The 18,617-nt window shown below is 38.1% G+C and overlaps 4 protein-coding genes across 6 annotated transcripts; 2 read left to right on the top strand and 2 right to left on the bottom strand.

Moving 5' to 3' along the window:
- Positions 1-2,140: 2,140 nt before the first annotated feature.
- Positions 2,141-5,924, top strand: LOC126607444 (mediator-associated protein 2-like). Of its 2 annotated transcripts, none has more exons than XM_050275029.1 (5): positions 2,141-2,362; positions 3,841-4,022; positions 4,423-4,498; positions 4,668-4,748; positions 5,284-5,924. In XM_050275029.1, the coding sequence occupies exons 2-5, from the start codon at positions 3,876-3,878 to the stop codon at positions 5,622-5,624; spliced, it is 645 nt and encodes a 214-aa protein (XP_050130986.1). In that variant the 5' UTR covers positions 2,141-2,362; positions 3,841-3,875; the 3' UTR covers positions 5,625-5,924. The 2 variants fall into 2 exon arrangements, with proteins under 2 accessions (XP_050130986.1, XP_050130985.1); XM_050275028.1 differs by having other exon boundaries at positions 2,142-2,362; positions 3,838-4,022.
- Positions 5,925-8,061: 2,137 nt separating this feature from the next.
- LOC126607434 (sterol 14-demethylase-like) lies at positions 8,062-10,998 on the top strand. Its single transcript, XM_050275017.1, has 3 exons — positions 8,062-8,168; positions 8,525-9,017; positions 9,823-10,998. The coding sequence occupies exons 2-3, from the start codon at positions 8,547-8,549 to the stop codon at positions 10,819-10,821; spliced, it is 1,470 nt and encodes a 489-aa protein (XP_050130974.1). The 5' UTR covers positions 8,062-8,168; positions 8,525-8,546; the 3' UTR covers positions 10,822-10,998.
- An 85-nt stretch (positions 10,999-11,083) lies between these two features.
- On the bottom strand, positions 11,084-13,403 carry LOC126607438 (peptidyl-prolyl cis-trans isomerase FKBP19, chloroplastic). Of its 2 annotated transcripts, none has more exons than XM_050275021.1 (9): positions 13,108-13,401; positions 12,910-13,026; positions 12,395-12,480; positions 12,229-12,279; positions 11,999-12,079; positions 11,865-11,909; positions 11,726-11,781; positions 11,543-11,618; positions 11,084-11,462 (listed from the first exon to the last, which is right to left on the bottom strand). In XM_050275021.1, exons 1-9 carry the CDS (start codon positions 13,283-13,285, stop codon positions 11,367-11,369), a joined length of 786 nt encoding a protein of 261 aa, XP_050130978.1. In that variant the 5' UTR covers positions 13,286-13,401; the 3' UTR covers positions 11,084-11,366. The 2 variants fall into 2 exon arrangements, 1 of the variants encoding a protein (XP_050130978.1); XR_007617598.1 differs by having other exon boundaries at positions 11,390-11,462; positions 11,543-11,626; positions 13,108-13,403.
- A 1,648-nt stretch (positions 13,404-15,051) lies between these two features.
- LOC126607435 (uncharacterized) lies at positions 15,052-18,419 on the bottom strand. The gene is made up of 7 exons (XM_050275018.1): positions 18,162-18,419; positions 17,776-17,947; positions 17,509-17,558; positions 16,566-16,866; positions 15,997-16,185; positions 15,719-15,901; positions 15,052-15,548 (listed from the first exon to the last, which is right to left on the bottom strand). Exons 1-7 carry the CDS (start codon positions 18,350-18,352, stop codon positions 15,303-15,305), a joined length of 1,332 nt encoding a protein of 443 aa, XP_050130975.1. The 5' UTR covers positions 18,353-18,419; the 3' UTR covers positions 15,052-15,302.
- Between the last annotated feature and the right edge of the window lie 198 nt (positions 18,420-18,617).

The following is an 18,617-nucleotide window of genomic DNA, read 5'->3' as shown; positions in this document are numbered from 1 at the left end:
ATTCGGTGTGACATCAACTAATTTTTTTTAAGTCCAATAATGGTGGGGTTTATTTCGATTTTTGCTTTTCTTGTTATGTAATGAAAGAAATATAAAAATAATACGTCTCGATTATACATTAAAATTTCTCATTTGTTAAAGAAACATATAGGAGTTAAAATCTATAAGATATTTTGGGAAGAATGAAGAATGTGATTTTGGGTTAAGTGATTAAATATTGGGTGGTGTTATCTGCATATCAATTTTTACCTTTCATACACTCTTTTCAATTTTTTGACTGTCGGATCTAATGAATTGAACAAGAACAATTGACAAAAATTAACAAAAATGTATAAAAAGTCAAAAAAAAAAAAAATGTATAAATAACTCCACCCTTAAATATATAGACGAAGACAGAGCTATAAAGCATACTGGACCAATTACATAAGCTCCGAAGGCCATCAAAGGGAAGATTCTCGCACACAACCTGCAAGTCAAGCAGTAAATGAAGCCACATCAAAGCATGAAAACAACAATAAGTTAAACAGGGGTAATAAGAGACAACGGACAAAATAAATATGGAATATGGAAGAAGAAAAATGGTGTATATTTTTAGTTATCAAATTAAATAAAAAAACCATGAGCAAAATTAGATATAAGAGTGTGTGAGAAGAAAAATAATGTGTATTTATTATTTTCCAAACAAAAAAACTCTACCAAAAACTAAAAAAAACCTGTCAAATGGGCAAACTCTATTCATGTGGGATGGAGTTTACAAAGTTGCATTCTCCAATAGAAGTCCTTATACAATCCTCCAAAAAAAAAAAAAAAATTGGATTCAATTATTTGTTTATGAAACTAACGGGTATTAAGTATTTTAACTACATTCACTTTTTTTTAACAATAAATAGTTGGATTGAACAAGAATATTAAACATGGCCTGAATTTTGAGATAGTTGAACTTGAGAGAAGTACAGGCACCATGTTCTATAAATTTTAAATTAATTAGCTGTGGATTGTTCTAGTGGTTAAGGCATGGACGGAGCTACATAAGGCCCAGGGAGGGCATCCGCCCCCACTCAAATTTTGGGGTGAGAAAAGCAGAAATGTCATGACGATTAAAACAACAATTAAAATTTTGATTTTGGTTCCAAATATTCCATGTTTTCTAACCTAAATCAAACTCAATTGAACTGGGGGTTTCATAAATACATTGGATTCAATTGATGAAGTATCATAATTCAATACAAAAATTTTACTCCAAAGTATTTTATATGAATTTACTTCATTCATTTGTTTGTGGCATTACAATTTATAATTTAACTTTCCAATTTAGAGATTTTTTACTGTATCTGGTCCTCAATAACCTAAAGCCCATTATTTTACTTGGTTGTTTTAAGACGCCCCCAATCAAAAAAATTTCTAGCTCCATCCTTGGGTTAAGGTATTGATCTTTAATCCACTACTTCTTGGATTCAAACTTGTTAGACATGGATACTTAGTGGGTTTACCGACCAATCCAACCAACCCAACCAAAATTGGTTTGGTTGTAGCATGACTTAGAATGATTTTGGTGGGTTGGCTTGCCCATTTTTTGGGTGGAAATGGGCTTCAATTATGTCTGAGCCTATTGGATTGGCTAAACGGGTTGAAGTCCAACCTGACCAACCCATGCAATGCCCACCCCAAAAATCGTTTATTTTTCTTTAGTTTAGAGCATCGCTTGTAATAGAGGCGGGTTTGAAAAACTGAAAATAGAAAGAAAAAAAACTAGGCAGAAAACAAAGCCGAACCTAAAAAAATCTAACCGAAAAAAAACCAAATTGAAATCTATTGGTTCGGTTTTGAATTTAGTAGTTCAGAAACCGAACTGAAATCTGTTGGTTTGGTTTTAGATTGAGGGGTTTAGAAACCGAACCACACCGAAGTATTTCAAAACATTTTGAAACCTAATAATCATTAATAGAAAAACTAATGAAAAAGACTTGAAAACTTTGAGTTTTAACGATAAAAGAAAAATAAAAGGTAAAATGAATTGTACCATAATTGACTTTTTAGTGTAAAAATATGATTTTTCGTTAAAATAAACAGTATCGAGAGTTTTTCGTTAAAGTTCTTAATATACCTATGCCATATGAAACGGCGTCGTATACCTGAATCCCCTTATCCCCTTCAGACTTTGGTAACCCTAATCTACGCCCCTCTCCTTCCCAACCTCCGCGAATTCCTCTCTCACTCTCATAGCACTCCTCTCAGCCTTCGTCGTCTTTGAAGAATCGATTGATCCAGAGTTCCCCGAGGAGGAACTCGCTGCCGCTCGCCGTCTCACTCTCACACCTCGCCGGCTTCTCCTCGCCGCTCATCCAGAAGTCGAACCTATAACGTATTCCCTCTCTCTATATTTTCGATTGCATTTTTGCATCTTGTCTATTTATGTCTTTGTTCTAGGAATTTGTGTTTCAGATGATAATTATATTGCTGATATTTCTGATTCTTACGAACTTGCGGGAAAATATGGGTGAAGGTTCCTGTAGGATTAAATCTTGAGATTGAATTTTTTATTGCTGAGAAAGTGTGGGTAAAGGTTGCTATAGGATTAAATCTTCAAGCTTTCATGATGAATTACCGATTCTTGTATCTGTGAAGTGTGAAATTATTCCTTCTCCAGTTTGCTTTTCATTTTGTTCTTATATAATAATGTCTGGATTCCTCCCAGATCACTCTTCCAAAGAATAATGTCATCATGGCATCAGATAAATAATTATTCCTTAAGGTTACGTATTTTTTTTTTTTTTTTTTTGGATTGGAGAAGCTTAAAGTCTACAAGTTTGCGATTGGGGAAATAAGGAGCATGTGCTTTTATTTTATTTTATGTTTTTGTGAAAGCAGGAGCATGTGCTTGTGCGGTAAAGAAAACAAGGTGCAAGTCTCTAGTGCAGCTCGCGTTTTTTTTTTTCGCTTTTCTCTCGGCCTAGTAGTACCTTAAGATCTATAATGCCCCATTTCTTGTTTTGACAAAATCGCTATGATAAATACAACACAATTGGTTGGTTTTAATGGGCAGATTTTGGATTGACAACCCAACCTCTAATCATAAAATTAAATTTTTTTCTTATTTTTAGGTGTTTTTTAGCCAAAATGTTCCTAAAATTGGCATAACTTCTCACTCGGGTAACAGAGAGTTGAAATCGATAAAAGTGGTCCTGAGTTTGTCCACCATAAATTATTAGGAGAACTAATGAAAAGGGCTTGAAAACTTTGAGTTATAACGATAAGGACAAAATAAAGGGTAAAGTGAATAGTACTAGGATTGACTTTTTAGTGTTAAAATATGGTTTTTTGTTAAAGTGATTAGTATCGAGAGTTTTTCATTAAAGTTCCCATTATTATTTTGGTAATTTTGTGAAAAATCTCCTTAAATAAGTACTAAAATGACAAGAATACCCTCAATTTAATAAACAATTGGCCATTTTAGCTTAAAAAAACCTAAAAATAATAAAAAATAAATTTTATGATTGGGTCGGGTTCAGGTTGGGTTGTTAATTTACAACCCAACAAATTTGTAGATCTTAAGGGTAACACCATACTAGGGCGGGAGAGAAAGGTGAAAAAATTTAGAACTGCCTCAGAGGCTTGCCCCTTATTTTCTTTACCGCTTATTCTAACACAGGTACTCTTCTTCTTCTTATAGCTTCATTGTTCAATTTTCCCAACCCCATACTTCTAGGGTTTAAGCTTCACTAATCCAAAAATTGTAACTTGTGAAGTTGCCCTTAAGGTGTTCGACAAAATGTTTGAACGAGTATTCATTTGGTTATTATTTATCTCATTGCTTATCTTTCTTTCTTTGAATTGTAGAAGCGCTGCATGAGTTTGTGAACTGAGCTGGGAGATAGATGGAGGCAAAAAACTCGGGTAAAGTTGGTGTGGCTGAGGGCTACAAACCTCCACCGGAGTTTTCCGAAGTTGCTAAAGAACCACTTCTGGATATCAATATGAACGACTCCACAGAGCTTTGGCTCATTTCTTGGCCGAAAGATCAAGTATGCAGCTTTTTGGTTTCGGGGTTCTTTTCTAATACTTTTATTTAGGACTCATGTTTTCATGTTCACCATAACGAGCAATGCCATAGTTGTAAGTTTGTAGTTTTGAAAATTGGTTTCTTGTTTGGGAATAAGTTTTGCAGTGAACTAATGGGAAGACCCAATTTTTGTTGAACATAATGTTGCCCTCTTAAGTACTTATACCAACTAGTTATCAACTTGTTTGTTGCCCTCTTAAGTACTCATACCAGCTAGCTGTTAGGAATTGACTTCCATGGCCTCGTGGTCCTTACAGTGGAAGAGTAATGTTAATTTCATTAGAATCAGTGGTGGTGGTGTTGTTTTTAATGTGATCGTTGTCGGTTATCGAGTTTCTATTTATTATTTGATGGTGTTGCAGAATCCAGATTTTAGCCAAGAAGTTTCACTCAAGCTTGGTCCTGATGGAGAGTTGGGCAGTTTTGTTGGTCCATCCGGTAATATTACATAAACTTTAGTGATAGAAGAGGCATGTTAGAGTTATAGATACGCTTATCATTTATCTATTTAATTTCAATAGCCAAAGGAGTTCATGTGGGTATGACTCTGCAATGCATATTTCTGTTCTACAATTGAGTGCTGATATGAAGTTTCTAATGCTGCTAGGCAAAGAATATGATCTCCAAAGTACAGCTCAAAAGCCAGATGCTACAGTTTTTGTATCGTCTGTGTCAGGCACAAAAGTTGGTACGCTTGAAACCTTTCATATTAAGAATGTACAGGACACATATTAATCTCAGTTTCGGTTCTTATGCTTACCTTCAGTTTCTTAATGTTTAGCAATTGGGACGGATCCTTGGCATTACAGTTTGATGTTCTGTCAAAATATAACCAATTTGAATTATGTTGCGCTGACTATGATACATTCATCATTCATGTCCCATTTGTTCCTAAAAACTTTTCATTTGGCTTGTATCTAGCTGAATATGTTTGTGTTTAGGTTCTTCATATATCTTATTTTCTTAACCAGTACAGGTTATCAGTAGCTTCCCTTTTTATGTGCTCACATGAAGTTCTATTACGAAGTCTAGTATTTAGCCTTGCATTTGCTTTATGGTATTTTAGTCATAATGGTTGAGATGAGAAACAGTTTTCTTTGTGGATAATATCTTGATAAAATTGTTGTTACCGTGATTGTTGCCAGTGGCTGTCTTTACTGCAATGACCTTTGTGCTTCCTGCTTTGTTACTATCATATATTGAATTTGTTTATGATTTGGCAGCTGGGAAGATTTCACGGAATGTTTCTCTCGTGTACTATCCGGAACCTAGTGAACTTGAAGAAAAACTAAAGTCCAAACAGTTGAAGAAAATTCAGCAGATATCATCTGGAATGTCCCGTTCTCCCCATAGTTTTGCAACTCCTACACGAAGTTCTATGCCGACAATGTCACGGACAGTAGGTGGGCATCCAACCCCAACTCATAGCAGCAGACAAAAAAGCTCCATATCTGGTGTTGGAGAGCCATCACAGCTTCGGAAAAAGAGGCGTGCGCCTGAACCTACGAGGTCCTTGAACCACTCTGGCCAAAATTCAGGGCGACGTAGTGGAGTCACCGACTGAGGACAATGTGATAGGGTAGTTGCTTCTTCAGGACAACAACCTCGTCAAAGTAGATCAAGGAAGAAAATCGAACATGAGAATTGATGTCTCTATCAGAGGGTTTTCTTTTTTCAAAATGCGTTATGCAAAATGAATCTTGGTGGAGGATGAAGTAATCAGTACTCTGTTGCTCTTGAGTTTGGGCAGACACTTGAAGCAATATTACAAAGTGTGCATCCAACTTTTGTGCTTCCCAGGCTTCTAATTATATAAACTTTGTAGTTCAATCTCCATTAATTATTGAAGCCTAATTTTAAATTCTCTTGATTGGTTCTTCCTTTGCTCTTGGGTCTGGATTCTAGGCAGAGTATAATGTTCTGTTGCTGGCGTCTCTATGTCCGGAGAGCAACTTTCATGTCACGGATACAACATCACGGTGACTCTGGTGGCCACATGCATAATGTTGTGTCTGTTCTAGATTTCATTTGCTGGCCATGGTATCTTGTACTTGGACCCATTTATTTTTTGTTCCTTTCATCCGTATAATGCCTTACTTTTTTTAACATACAGTGTATGTGGGTTAATTATTAGTTGCTAAGAGGAGGGAGTTTGTGGGGTTGGACAAGCTGCAAAAATATGATTGCTTTCTATCACTACGGTAAGACGCCATATGGGCCTCATGGGTAGGCCTGACATTTTGGATCCAACCCGTTAACCCGACCCAACCCGTTAATATTTGTATTTGGATGAATGCTTAACGGGTCGGGTCGCTAACGGGTGAACCCGTTAACAACCCGTTAAATAACGGGTCACTTTGGGTCAACCCGTTAGACCCGTTAGGACCCGTTAGCACCCATTAGTTGAGGATATTTTAGTAATTTTAGTAAAGTCTTAATAACAAAAAATAAACTTTATGCAAAAAAAATAATAATAATAATTGTTAAAGGGTGTTAACGGGTGAAACGGGTGACCCGTTAGCTTAACGGGTCGGGTTCGGGTGACCGTTAGCTTAACGGGTTGGGTTTGGATGACCCGTTAACTTAACGGGTCGGGTTGAACCCGACCCAAACCCAATAAACCGGACCCGTTTACAGGTCTACTCATGGGTATCTTACCAACTCTTTGATGCAACAAAATTGCTATGAGCATTCCACAAATGCAAACGCAAGTTTGTTTTGATCAACTGATTTACCCCAGATGTGCACAAACAACATTTTTTTCCTCGAACAAATGATATTATCTATATTAGAGAGTGAGGAAAGTAGGTTAAGTCACATAATGGGCTAGTAATAATTTAATTCAAATTTGCTATTGACGAGAATCGAACTAAGAACTCCTATTGGCTATCCGTATCCATAATATTATCACCATTTGCCCAAGGGCCGAGGCCCAGAACGCAGCGAGGAAGAATCTCCTCCACCCATGGGCTACTTGTCCCGACAATGACATGCTGATCCCTCCCGCCATTGTCTCTCCGGGATCGTCTATCAATGCTCCAGACTCCAATTGCTACTTATGTTTTTGTCGTTTTCCTTTTTGTTAACCCAACTAGGCAGCAGCCACGTGCTAAATTGATATAAATCTCCTATAACCAATTAAAACCACACACGTGTACGACAAACAGCTTTTGTCATCGACCCACTGTTTTCCAGATCCAACGAGCACTTGTACTGTTTTCAAACATAATGGTAAACAAATCAATACCGTTTAGGAGAGATGAATTTTAAACTTCTCACTTATAATTGTTAATGTTAAATATCACTTTTGATGTTAGAGCAACTTTAACAATTTTTCCTTGCCTGATTTTGATAAAGCGGAGACAAAATGTTTGAACCCGAGATGCTGATAGTATTTCGGGCCAATAGCATTCTACTTTATTGGTAAATAAAATGTCATAAGTTTTTGATAATATAGTCCATTCCACCACCATTTAGGAAGAATTAGTCCACTATATCACTCCTTAATCTTTAGTGTAGATAATATAGTTTGTCTCTATTAAAAATTAGTAAAGGTCACACTTTGTGTGTTGGGAAATATAAATTTTTTTTTTATGAAGGGAGGTATTTGTTTTTAACAAGTTGGCACACATCTCAAAAATATAGGGGATGGCAGTTAGGGGAGAGAGAGAGAGAGAGAGAATGGCTTGATAGCGTATTGATAAAGTGACACAATTGCGAGTTTTAGAAAAAAAACAGTAAAAATTTACTTGTACAAAATTATCTTAATGGTCACGTTGTTTTCTTTTCTAATATCTCCTTCAGTTTGTATTAAAGGGTATAGTAGTAATTTTATTAGTTTTTTATAGACAAAATGTTTTAGTAGTACATAGTTTAGATAATTTCTATTAAAAAGAATAATATTTCAACTAAAAAAAAAAGGAAAAAAAAAAATAATAATAATATTTTTTCCAACAAAAAATAGTAAAATAATATTTGAAATATTTGTAGTGGAGGCGGACTATCCAGAGTTGTATATAATAACTCGGTACCTCTCACACTACTCGACCAGAGTTTCGGGTCTTCACTGTCCTCCTCCTATCTTTTCTGCCTTCCAATCTGCAATCAGGTACGAAAACCCTAATTCCCTCTTTCTTATCCCAAATTCCTTCGTCATTACCTTCTCTCATGCATTGTCCTTCTGCTTCAGTTTTTCATTAATCTGATGCATTTTTAACCAGGTTCTGGTTTCCTTTTCACTCCTTGATTGTTTGGTTGCCGGGAAAATGGAAGCTCTGATTCAATTTTCCCGCAACCTGACGGACGAATAAATTCGTTTCTTTGTGCTCAAATTTAGATCTTCTCGAAATTTACTGTTAAAAGTTGTGAAATTTCTGTTGTGTTTTCGTTAGAATTGGTGGTGAGTGGTAGTGTTAATTTAATAGCTGCTAATTTTCTGCGTTTCTGTGTGAACTTTGCTGTTAGGTCCCTGTAAGTGGACCAAATTATGGTGACAATGGATATGGATAACAAGCTTTTCAGTGTGGGGCTGATGATTTTGGCCACTCTGGTGGTGGCCAAGCTGATCTCAGCGCTTATAATGTCTCGATCCGGGAAGCGTCTTCCTCCGGTGGTGAATACGTGGCCTGTGTTGGGAGGACTGCTCCGGTTCTTGAAAGGCCCCATTATCATGCTTCGTGAAGAGTACCCGAAGCTCGGGAGTGTGTTCACATTGAATCTGCTTAACAAGAAGATCACTTTCTTGATTGGTCCTGAGGTTTCTGCCCACTTCTTCAAGGCCTCGGAGGCTGATCTTAGCCAGCAGGAGGTATACCAGTTCAATGTGCCCACTTTCGGCCCTGGAGTTGTGTTCGATGTGGATTACACGGTGAGACAGGAGCAGTTTAGGTTCTTCACGGAGGCTCTCAGGGTAAATAAGCTTAAGGGATATGTGGATCAGATGGTTACAGAAGCAGAGGTAAGTGTTTCGGTTGAAAATCATCGTTTGATTTGGAATTTTGCCGGTTTTGTTGTTTATCTGATTGCTTCAGCCTTCAACTCGTTTAGTAATTTATTTATGTTTCCAAAAGGGAAGATACTTTATATTCTTAAGAAAGTAGCAATATGAAATGTGATCTACGGCACAATTCTCTTCCACTCGCCCAAATAGTATCCTGGGACTTGCAAGTTTTGTAAGGAACTTTGATTGGAATGAGAGTCCTTAAACCAGATATTTTTCTCTTTCCTTAATGTTAAATTTGATTAGAAAGATAAAACCGTGGCAGCTAACCTGAATTTGTTTTAAACTGAAAGGACAGTAGTGCTTTACGAGTCTCCCATGAGCTTGATTCACCTGGGAAGATTTCTCTGAGTCTTATTTTATATTTTCGTGGGGTAGTCATTTTCAAGTGTGGGCAACTAGCATTGCGTGCTCATCAGGATATTTTACTCTCTTTTCTGAATTTAATCAGATTCAGATTGTGCAGACCACATGTCAAATATATGATTGTTTCTTATGTGAGAGGAAAATGTACGCATTATAGACCCTTTCCTGAAAAATAGAAATAAATAAAAGGAATTAGTATGAACTATGAAGTGACTTAACACCCCAAAACACCCCAAAACATCCCAAAACATCAATTAGATGCAAGGGACGACTGAAGCTTTCATCATTTCCTTCTATAGTATTACTCAATCTAAATACACAAATGCTTGTGCTGTTTAAATTGTGCATTGTTTCTTGTCCATGATGTTAATTCTTGTCTTCCAACTGTACTGTGCAGGATTACTTTTCCAAGTGGGGAGACAGTGGCGAGGTGGACTTAAAATATGAGCTGGAGCATCTGATCATATTGACCGCCAGCAGATGCCTTTTGGGTCGTGAAGTTCGTAATAAGCTCTTTGATGATGTTTCCGCATTGTTCCATGACCTTGACAATGGCATGCTTCCTATCAGTGTCATCTTCCCATACCTTCCCATCCCAGCTCACCGCCGCCGTGACCAGGCCCGAAAGAAGCTTTCAGATATCTTTGCAGAGATCATAAATTCCCGTAAGCGTGCTGCACAGTCTGAGAATGACATGTTGCAATGCTTCATTGACTCAAAGTACAAAAATGGCCGACCAACAACTGAATCTGAGGTCACTGGCTTGCTCATTGCTGCTCTCTTTGCTGGGCAACACACTAGCTCTATCACTTCCACTTGGACCGGGGCCTATCTCCTCCGTCACAAGGAGTTCTTATCTGCTGTGTCAGAGGAGCAGAAAAACATAATGAAAAAGCATGGAAAGAAGGTTGATCATGATATACTGGCAGAGATGGATGTTCTGTATCGTTGCATCAAGGAAGCTCTCAGATTGCACCCTCCACTGATCATTCTGCTGCGAAGCTCGCATAGTGATTTCAGCGTAAAAACCCGCGAGGGGAAGGAGTATGATATCCCGAAGGGGCACATAGTAGCCGCGTCACCATCTTTTGCCAACCGGCTTCCTCATATTTACAAGGAGCCAGACACCTACGATCCTGATAGATTTGCTGCTGGGAGAGAAGAAGACAAGTCAGCAGGGGCATTCTCATACATCTCGTTTGGAGGTGGCAGGCATGGATGCCTTGGTGAGCCTTTTGCATACCTGCAAATAAAGGCTATATGGAGCCACCTGCTAAGAAATTTTGAACTGGAGCTGGTATCGCCATTTCCCGAGACGGATTGGAATGCCATGGTTGTGGGTGTGAAAGGAAAGGTGATGGTGCGGTACAAGCGTCGGGAGCTTTCAGTTGAATAATGGCAATGACTTTTTGGGTGATCTGCGGGTTTAAATCATTTGTTCTCTTGGGATGTTTTCGGTCGTTGATTTTCTTCCTCGTTTTGCAATCAACTGTTGATGATTTGCACTTTTATCAGATTATGGATCTTGTTTAGCGCCATTAATTTATGATGAAGATTGTAGCTCTTAACAGAACTTTGGATTTACTTCAACTCTCTGGCTAGCCGTACTCGTTCGAAGTTCTCCTCAGCCAAAAAAAGGGTTACATGCATACAAGAAATTAATGCACAAATCCAGCTTAAATTGTACACTGTAATCCACCACTATACAGATATACTGCATGAAAAGTTAATTTTACAAAAAGCTTATCAAATAATTGTGAACTCTTTGACTTCGCAGAAATGAAGTTTCTACTTCAAATCTGATGGTATTAGGGTAATCCGTCAACTTTCTCAGCTAATCGATATTTCTGGCATCCGGAATAAGAAACTCTACGATAAATAAGCCGTATTTGTTAAACAGCTAATCGATTTCCTGTGAGAAACGTTGAATTTGAAAGGAGATCAGTTTGGTATGATCTTGATGAGCTCAATATCGAACAGAAGAGTCTTGTCGATCAGCCCTTGGTTCCTCAGCACGAAATCCAAGGCTCGTTGGCCCTGTAACGCGTGAACATTGCACATTGTAAGAACAAAGCGGAACTGGATTATATGAATCGGCAGAAAGACATAAGATTTACCGAAAATGTTGTCGGCCTTGGGCCACTCTTGTTGTAGTCATTGTCTGGATATCCCAATTCCGGGGGCACTATGATCCTGCATCACTGTGAGCTACATTGTGAAATTTGCAAATAACATTCAATGTAACCACTTGAAAGTTCCTTAAGCAAATACAACGAGCTACGGAAAAGAATATGCAGCACCTTCTAATGCCTCCAAGAGCCATGCCTGTAATGGATTCCTCAAAAGCTGGTATTACCTGAAGATAACCACGTCATCATTAGAGGCCACAGATCAGAGCATCCAAGATTGTTTCGTTCGATTGGGTCACAAATTTCTCACCTCTTGAGATCCTACCCTGAATTTGAAAAAGGCCTTGTCATCACCCTGCATTTGAGAAACGGTGGAATGCAATCTGTTAATCGGTTAGTTAAGCTTAGGCAATACCAAGTTAACCGATGAGAAGTATTCCATACCTCAAATGAACCGCCCTTTGTTTTATTTCGAGCTTCAAAGATACGTCCATAATATCCTATGGTGTATCCATCCCAATCAACCTGAAATCCGTCCAATCAACCAGAAATATGCTCAAACGTTTGTATACGACAGAGACAAACTCATTGCACAAAATTGGCTTAATCCTACACAGAAACCCTAGCAACATGTGAAAGCTTGAAAGTGTGCACTCGGAGAATGAGTGGTATACCACAACGGTCTCTCCCACCTTCGGTTTGGGGCCATCTCCTACTCGCAAGTCCTGCATTCCTTCTTAGATAAATCATTCAACGAAATAACTAAAGCAAACTTCGGAGAGCTGGAAACTCAATAAAAGCAAGGAGGCTAAACTTTTGTATGTTCCAGTAGTAGTTAACCTTGTACTGAAGACCTGATTCAGTTTCCGTATAGTCCGGATAACTCATTTTCGACTTGCCATAGTCCTTCCCCCTAAGTGCTGGCACTGAAAGTGGTTCCAAAACATTCACAAATGCAACAAACAATGTGAGAAAAAGCAAAAGTACATATATATCTCTCGTCACATGATATGTCTTATGCCACTCTCTCTCTCCTCAAGTGACACACTTGTGCATGTCTATCTCATCACATGATATGTCACGTGAGGAGAGAGATACGAACAACGGGATATACACTCGTTGCACTCAAGATTTTGCCTAGTACACAAATCATACAAATATATATGACTATGACTTATGAGCATGGTTATTCAAGGACGGGATTTCGACACTCCCCGTATTTTTAGCCATCCGCACTCGAAACTGAATAATTTACGATGTTATGTTTTGGCACTCACAGGAGGATTGCAGAGGCTAAAACAGGAGAGTGTCAAAATCGCTAACCTTTCGGGCAATGGAAATAGGAAATGACTCACTGTCAGTAAACTGAGACGCGAGGGCAATTACGTCCTTTGAAGCATTACAGAAAGCTGCAGCCACCATGCCAACCGATGAAAACACAACACTTCTTCGCTCGATAAGAATGCTTCCACCTTGATCAAAGATTGAAAATTCATTCAAAATTTGGCCAATTTACGAATTAAAATTAGATATTCCATGGTTGATGTACTAACCGCCTGCACCTGAATCGGAAAACTTCTCCGCTTCAGGAAGAAGATGAGATTGGGGTCCGCGGCGTCTCTGGCGCATAGAAGGGAAGGTTAGCACGAAACCACGTATCGGGGTTGAAGATTTTCCGACGGGTGAGGACGGAGGCCGCGGTGGAGACCGGACGGCTGAGATTGAAGACATTGTAGGTGTGGTGGCAGGTGCTACTCGACTAGGGAGAGAAAAGGGTGGGACTGTGATGTGGTGACTGGGGAACCAGGGAATGCGTTTCGCGGCAAGATAACAGCCTCAACTTGTCTGGCTCAACCCCTCTATTTTTCATTTTTCTTTTCTTCTTTAAATTAAATTAAAGAGTAAATTGTAGCAATGATCATTCAATTAAAATTTCATTACCATTGGTCCCTCCACTTATCAAAATGTGTAGTCATAGTTATTTTCATCAATTTCGTCAAAATTTTGTCAAAATAAGTTATGTTGGAATAACCATTTATATAATTAGGGTCCCTCAACTCATCAAAGTGTGTAATTATGGTCATTTTCATCAACTACGTCAAAATTTTTGTCAAAATGAGTTATATTGGAAGGACCATTGCTACAATTGGGTTAAAGTTAAAGGACCATTTCTCCAGTTGAATTAAAGTTGAAAACCAATGGTAATGAATTTTTAGTTGAGGGATCATAGCTGAACTTTTTGATGAGTTGGGGGACCAATGGTAATGAATTTTTAATTGAGGGATCATTGCTCCAATTGAGTTAAAGTTAAATGATCATAACTACAATTTACTTTTAAATTAAATAATATGTATATAATATTAGTTCTTTTTTTCTTTCATGTAATGCTATAAATAAAAAATTCAATATTAAATTATTATGACTAACCTATTGCTTGAATTAATCAGCACTATCTAATTTTATTTGGACGTGTAACAAAAATAAACATTTACCAAGTTTTAGTTTTGTTTTTTTTTTGGCTGATTTAGACCAGACAGTTAGATCAAGGTGTTCGCCACTTGTATTAAGTTCAGTTTTCTTTCCTTTAATCGAATAATATTGTCAATCAAAGCAACAGTCACGAATAACATATTTCAACAACAATTCAGATTGATAATTCGATAACATAATATTTTTCTAATTATGTGTATTTTCTTTCTTCCCTTGGTACATAGTTCAACAAGAGCATTTACTTTCGATGAAAAATGAAATGAAAACAAGGAAGTCCATACACTATATACTTGAATCTCTCCATTAGTTTGAAGGCAACCTAAAATTCGGCAGTAAGATTCAAGAATTTTAGGACCTGTTTGGTATCCTATTTGAAATTTTTTATCATTTCTCAATATATTTTTTAAGAACATTTCTTGAAAACAATTTTCTTTAAGACTCAAAAACTTGATTGGTTTGTGATTTAAAATTTTTAAATCTTACGATTTAAACTAGACAAATATATTTAAAAAGAGGGGGTCGCAAGAGAGGGAGAGAGATGAGAAATGAAAGTAATAGATGATTGAAGGAAAGAGGAAGAAGGGTGAGGATCGGACGAGACAAAGATGAATATGAGTGAGAGAAAGAACCGAGAGAATAAAGAGAGCAAATTGGAGAGAGACGAAAAAGGTAAAAATAAAAATAAAATAAAATAAAAGATGAGAGAGAAAGAAGAAAAGAGAGATAAATTTGGAATGAGAGGGGAGGAGAGACAAAATAAATGAGTGAGTTTAAGTTTAAATACTTTAAAAACTCACTTTTTATGTTTTTAGATAATAGACTATATTTTTGGATTAGTCTCGAGTTCAGTTTTTGAAAATAGTCTACCAAACAAGATTTTAAAACATAAAACCTAAAACTTGAAAATTGTTTTTGAGTTTAAAAAATTAGATTCAAGTAGAGTACCAAACACACCCTTAAGCTTCGCGGTACAATTTGCGAGCAAAAATAGAAAATCTTGCCGAGACTAACGCTGAGCATCATCTACTTGATGGCCCATGATTCTCAAATTCAAATGAAACGAACATTTCGGAAGGTCTACTAGCTTCACTTTCATAGAGTGGGGGAAGGAAAAAGAAAACAATGCCAAACCCCAAGTGCAAGAGCAAAATGCAACCAACTTTAACGTCTTACAAAGCACCCGGCTAAATTTACAGGACGACAACCCCCACCAGCTTTATTCAACTCATACAAGTACTTCTCACCCACATCTTGCATCTTACAGACTAACCAATTTAAGAGAGTTGGCCTTCTCTTGCAGGGTGTCTAGCAGGCTGTCGAAACTCTTCTTGAAAGAATCCACTCCCTCAAGTTCGAGTTGGTTCCCAACATAGCTCCAGTCGATGCCTAACTTCTCCAGTGCACTGTATATGCCTTCAGCCTCGGATACATTTGAATCAATTGTCCTTGAAACTGTGCCGTGGTCGACAAATGCTTGGAGAGCTTGGTCTGGCATGGTTGAAACCTACAAAAGGAAAGTCAGCATCAAATATTAAGCAATATGAATCAACATTGACATGGTAAAATTTCAATCTGAAGTCTATTTAAGCAAGTAATATATCGTTGCAGATGTAAAACCATAATAATAATAACCATCAAGCACCAGAAATCAGGTTGGACTACAGGATGGCTCACCGTGTCAGGGCCTATGAGAGGAGCAACATATAAAGTATCGGGGTAGGCAGGATTCTTGACGCTAGTTGAGGCCCAAAGCAGCCTCTGCTTCTTAGCACCTTTTTTCACCAACGCCTCCCATCTAGGGCCAGAGAATTTCTTCTGGTAGAGTTGGTATGCCAAAGCAGCTTGAGCTACTGCAGCCTGAAACAGTGAACTCATCACGTTAGCAAATCTCAGCTTCAAGGTTTTTGTTCATGATTAAAAAACAAAGAGTTGAACATCTGATTTTGATTTACCTTTCCTCGAAGGTCAAGGGCCTCTGGAGTTCCAATCTTTTCAAGCATCTTGTCAATGAGGGTGTCCACCCTACTGACAAAGAAGGAAGCAACACTTGTGACTCTGGAAAGGTCACTTAGTCCAGAAGCCTCAAGGCCATCCAAGTAAGCATCAATCACCGCCTCATATCTACTGAGTGAGAATATAAGCTGTGGGTACACATTAAGAGAAAGTATGAGTTAACACTTCTATAATAAGGGAATTGCAATCTCATTATATACTAATAGTTCAGTAAAAATGAGAGATGATGCCACCTTCCCTTGAAAACTTCCTCTCATTAAAAAGGCCCAACAAGAACAAAGATCACTTTGCCCGCAAGAACTTATGACAACTATAGCGCATCACGTAGATTTCATTTACACTATCAAAATAATCACCCATGAAAAGCCCAACCATACCACAACACAAACTTATGTTCTAATCAGACGCACTTTCGTAAGACTTTGTCGGCCACCTATTCTTAGTAAAGTTCAAAGCATTTCACCCCAAAAAGAGGAAAAAATAATAAGTATAGTAGAATTGCACTTACAGTCACATTGACACTTATGCCATTTGCAATAACTTCCTTAATTGAAGGAACGCATGGAGCAGTTGCAGGAATTTTTATGTAGACATTAGGACGGGCAACTACTTTATGCAGCCATTTTGCAGCATCGACAGTCCCTTGAGTGTCATCAGCAAGTCTGGGAGAAACTTCAACAGAAACATAACCATCACCAGCATCAGTTTGATCATAGATTGACTCAAAAAGTTTGCAAGCATCTTGAATGTCCTTCACCACCAGTTCCCAGTATGCACTTTCAATGTCTTTTCCTGAATGTACAAGTTCCCTGCAAATTCCATTAACTTCCGTTATGGACAAGGGGCGTCAAGGGGTATGCCGATTACAAATTTTCAACTTTCCCATCCGAGACGCCAAAAGCTTATAACCAGAAACTCAACAGAGTTCCATCTGCAAACATTCTACATATTATTTCTAATGCGGTACGATCCTCTACTAGCACAACTGATAAATCTATAAAGTCCAATAGATTATACACGCCATTCCACTTAAAAATACCCCAACTACAACCCCTTATGTTAGAATTCCTTTGTCCCACATCGGTCAGAAGGCTTGAGAACAAGCCATTTATATAGAATTACCCCACTCTAACTAACACCGAGGCCTTTTGTATTAAAACCCCACACCTGATGGATTGAGCAGGCGGCCAAGTGGGGACAATATCGGTGTTGTTGGAGTGGGCCCATGGCCCGTCTACCTGAAATTTAAGATGAATGGGGGGCTTGAGAACAAGCCATTTATATAGAATTACCCAAATCTAACTAACACCGAGGCTTTTTGTATTAAAACCCCACACCTGACGGATTGGGCAGGTGGCCAAGTGGGGACAGTATCAGTGTTGTTGGAGTGGGCCCATGACCCATCTACCTGAAATATAAGACCTTCCGATGAAGAAAAGCATTGAAAATACCTGAATTGATCGTTGTAAGCATTTGAAGTTGAGATTGCTTTCTGGAAAATCTGCAATCATACATTATATAGAGTTAGTTATATCAGATTGCGGATAACACACTAAAACTGCAAAAAGACATGCTTAAAGATATAATACTCGGCTAACATTTTGACTGTTTCACTTCCAACCCCATTTCTCATTTGATCTCAAACCAATAAAAACATCATCCATGCATGTCAACACATTAAGTAAGGTTCAAAAAACAAAAAAGAAACGAGTAATCACCGCTGGGTTACTGGTTACACCTCGAACCCCGCTTGCGATGAGCGGAAGCAGATCCGTCACGGGCCGGCAAAGGTTATCATACCACGGACTCTGCCCTTCCTTCTCGTACAGATCATGCAGATACGTTCTCTTCACCGGACTTCCATTTCCATCACTCTGAGAACAACTCACCCTACCAATAAAAGATCAAAAAAATAAATAAACAAACTTTTCGACTCAAATTTCACAATCAATCAGCAACCCAGAAGAGTAAAGAACACAACTTTCAACTTTCAACACAAAAAATACAAAATCAAGCAAATGAAACAAAGCTCAAATCCAGCTTCTCATAAAAAAAAATAAAAAAAACCTAGACAATATGCAATCGGAAAAAGGGGGAGACTTACACCAGAGAGCCCCGGAGAGAGGGCTTGCTTCGCACGGAGAGCTTGGAGGAGGAGAGTTTGGAGTTGAAGGTGGAGCCCGGGGTGGTGAGGAGGCGGATCAAACACCTGGGCTGCGGCGTTCTGGGGCTGAAGGTGGAGGACAAGGAGGAAGCAGGGGTGGGATTGGAGAGCTTGGAAACGGAAGCCGCCATTCCTGGATCACAGAGAAGGGGGAGAGAGTGGGGGGTTGGTGAAGACGCGAAGACTGATTGATAACTGAGGAAAGGGCCTTTTATATTTATTTACGATACCAACGAAGAAATTATTTTAATTTTTTATTTTTTGGCGTGAAACATTTAGAAAAATTAATGAAAATGTTTAGAAAATTTTGAATTTTAACGATAAGGATAAAATAAAGATAAAGTAAATAATACAAAAATTAAATTTTTAGTGTAAAAAAATAATTTTTAATTAAAA

Source organism: Malus sylvestris, chromosome 16, assembly GCF_916048215.2.
Source record: "Malus sylvestris chromosome 16, drMalSylv7.2, whole genome shotgun sequence".
NCBI classification, from domain to species: Eukaryota; Viridiplantae; Streptophyta; class Magnoliopsida; order Rosales; family Rosaceae; genus Malus; species Malus sylvestris.
The sequence above is the reverse complement of the archived record's forward strand: the minus strand, read 5'-3'. Positions and strand labels throughout refer to the sequence as shown.

Coding starts and splice junctions, on each gene's coding strand:
- LOC126607444 (XM_050275029.1), top strand. CDS start 3,876: ATGGAGGCAAAAAACTCGGGTAAAGTTGGTGTGGCTGAGGGCTACAAA. Junction 4,499..4,667: donor CAGTTTTGTTGGTCCATCCG/GTAATATTACAT, acceptor TAATGCTGCTAG/GCAAAGAATATGATCTCCAA. Junction 4,749..5,283: donor TGTGTCAGGCACAAAAGTTG/GTACGCTTGAAA, acceptor ATGATTTGGCAG/CTGGGAAGATTTCACGGAAT.
- LOC126607434 (XM_050275017.1), top strand. CDS start 8,547: ATGGTGACAATGGATATGGATAACAAGCTTTTCAGTGTGGGGCTGATG. Junction 9,018..9,822: donor AGATGGTTACAGAAGCAGAG/GTAAGTGTTTCG, acceptor TGTACTGTGCAG/GATTACTTTTCCAAGTGGGG.
- LOC126607438 (XM_050275021.1), bottom strand. CDS start 13,285: ATGTCTTCAATCTCAGCCGTCCGGTCTCCACCGCGGCCTCCGTCCTCA. Junction 12,481..12,909: donor CGCGTCTCAGTTTACTGACA/GTGAGTCATTTC, acceptor AACCACTTTCAG/TGCCAGCACTTAGGGGGAAG. Junction 12,280..12,394: donor AATCAGGTCTTCAGTACAAG/GTTAACTACTAC, acceptor GAAGGAATGCAG/GACTTGCGAGTAGGAGATGG.
- LOC126607435 (XM_050275018.1), bottom strand. CDS start 18,352: ATGGCGGCTTCCGTTTCCAAGCTCTCCAATCCCACCCCTGCTTCCTCC. Junction 17,948..18,161: donor TCTCTCCGGGGCTCTCTGGT/GTAAGTCTCCCC, acceptor TTTTATTGGTAG/GGTGAGTTGTTCTCAGAGTG. Junction 16,186..16,565: donor GCATAAGTGTCAATGTGACT/GTAAGTGCAATT, acceptor GTGTACCCACAG/CTTATATTCTCACTCAGTAG.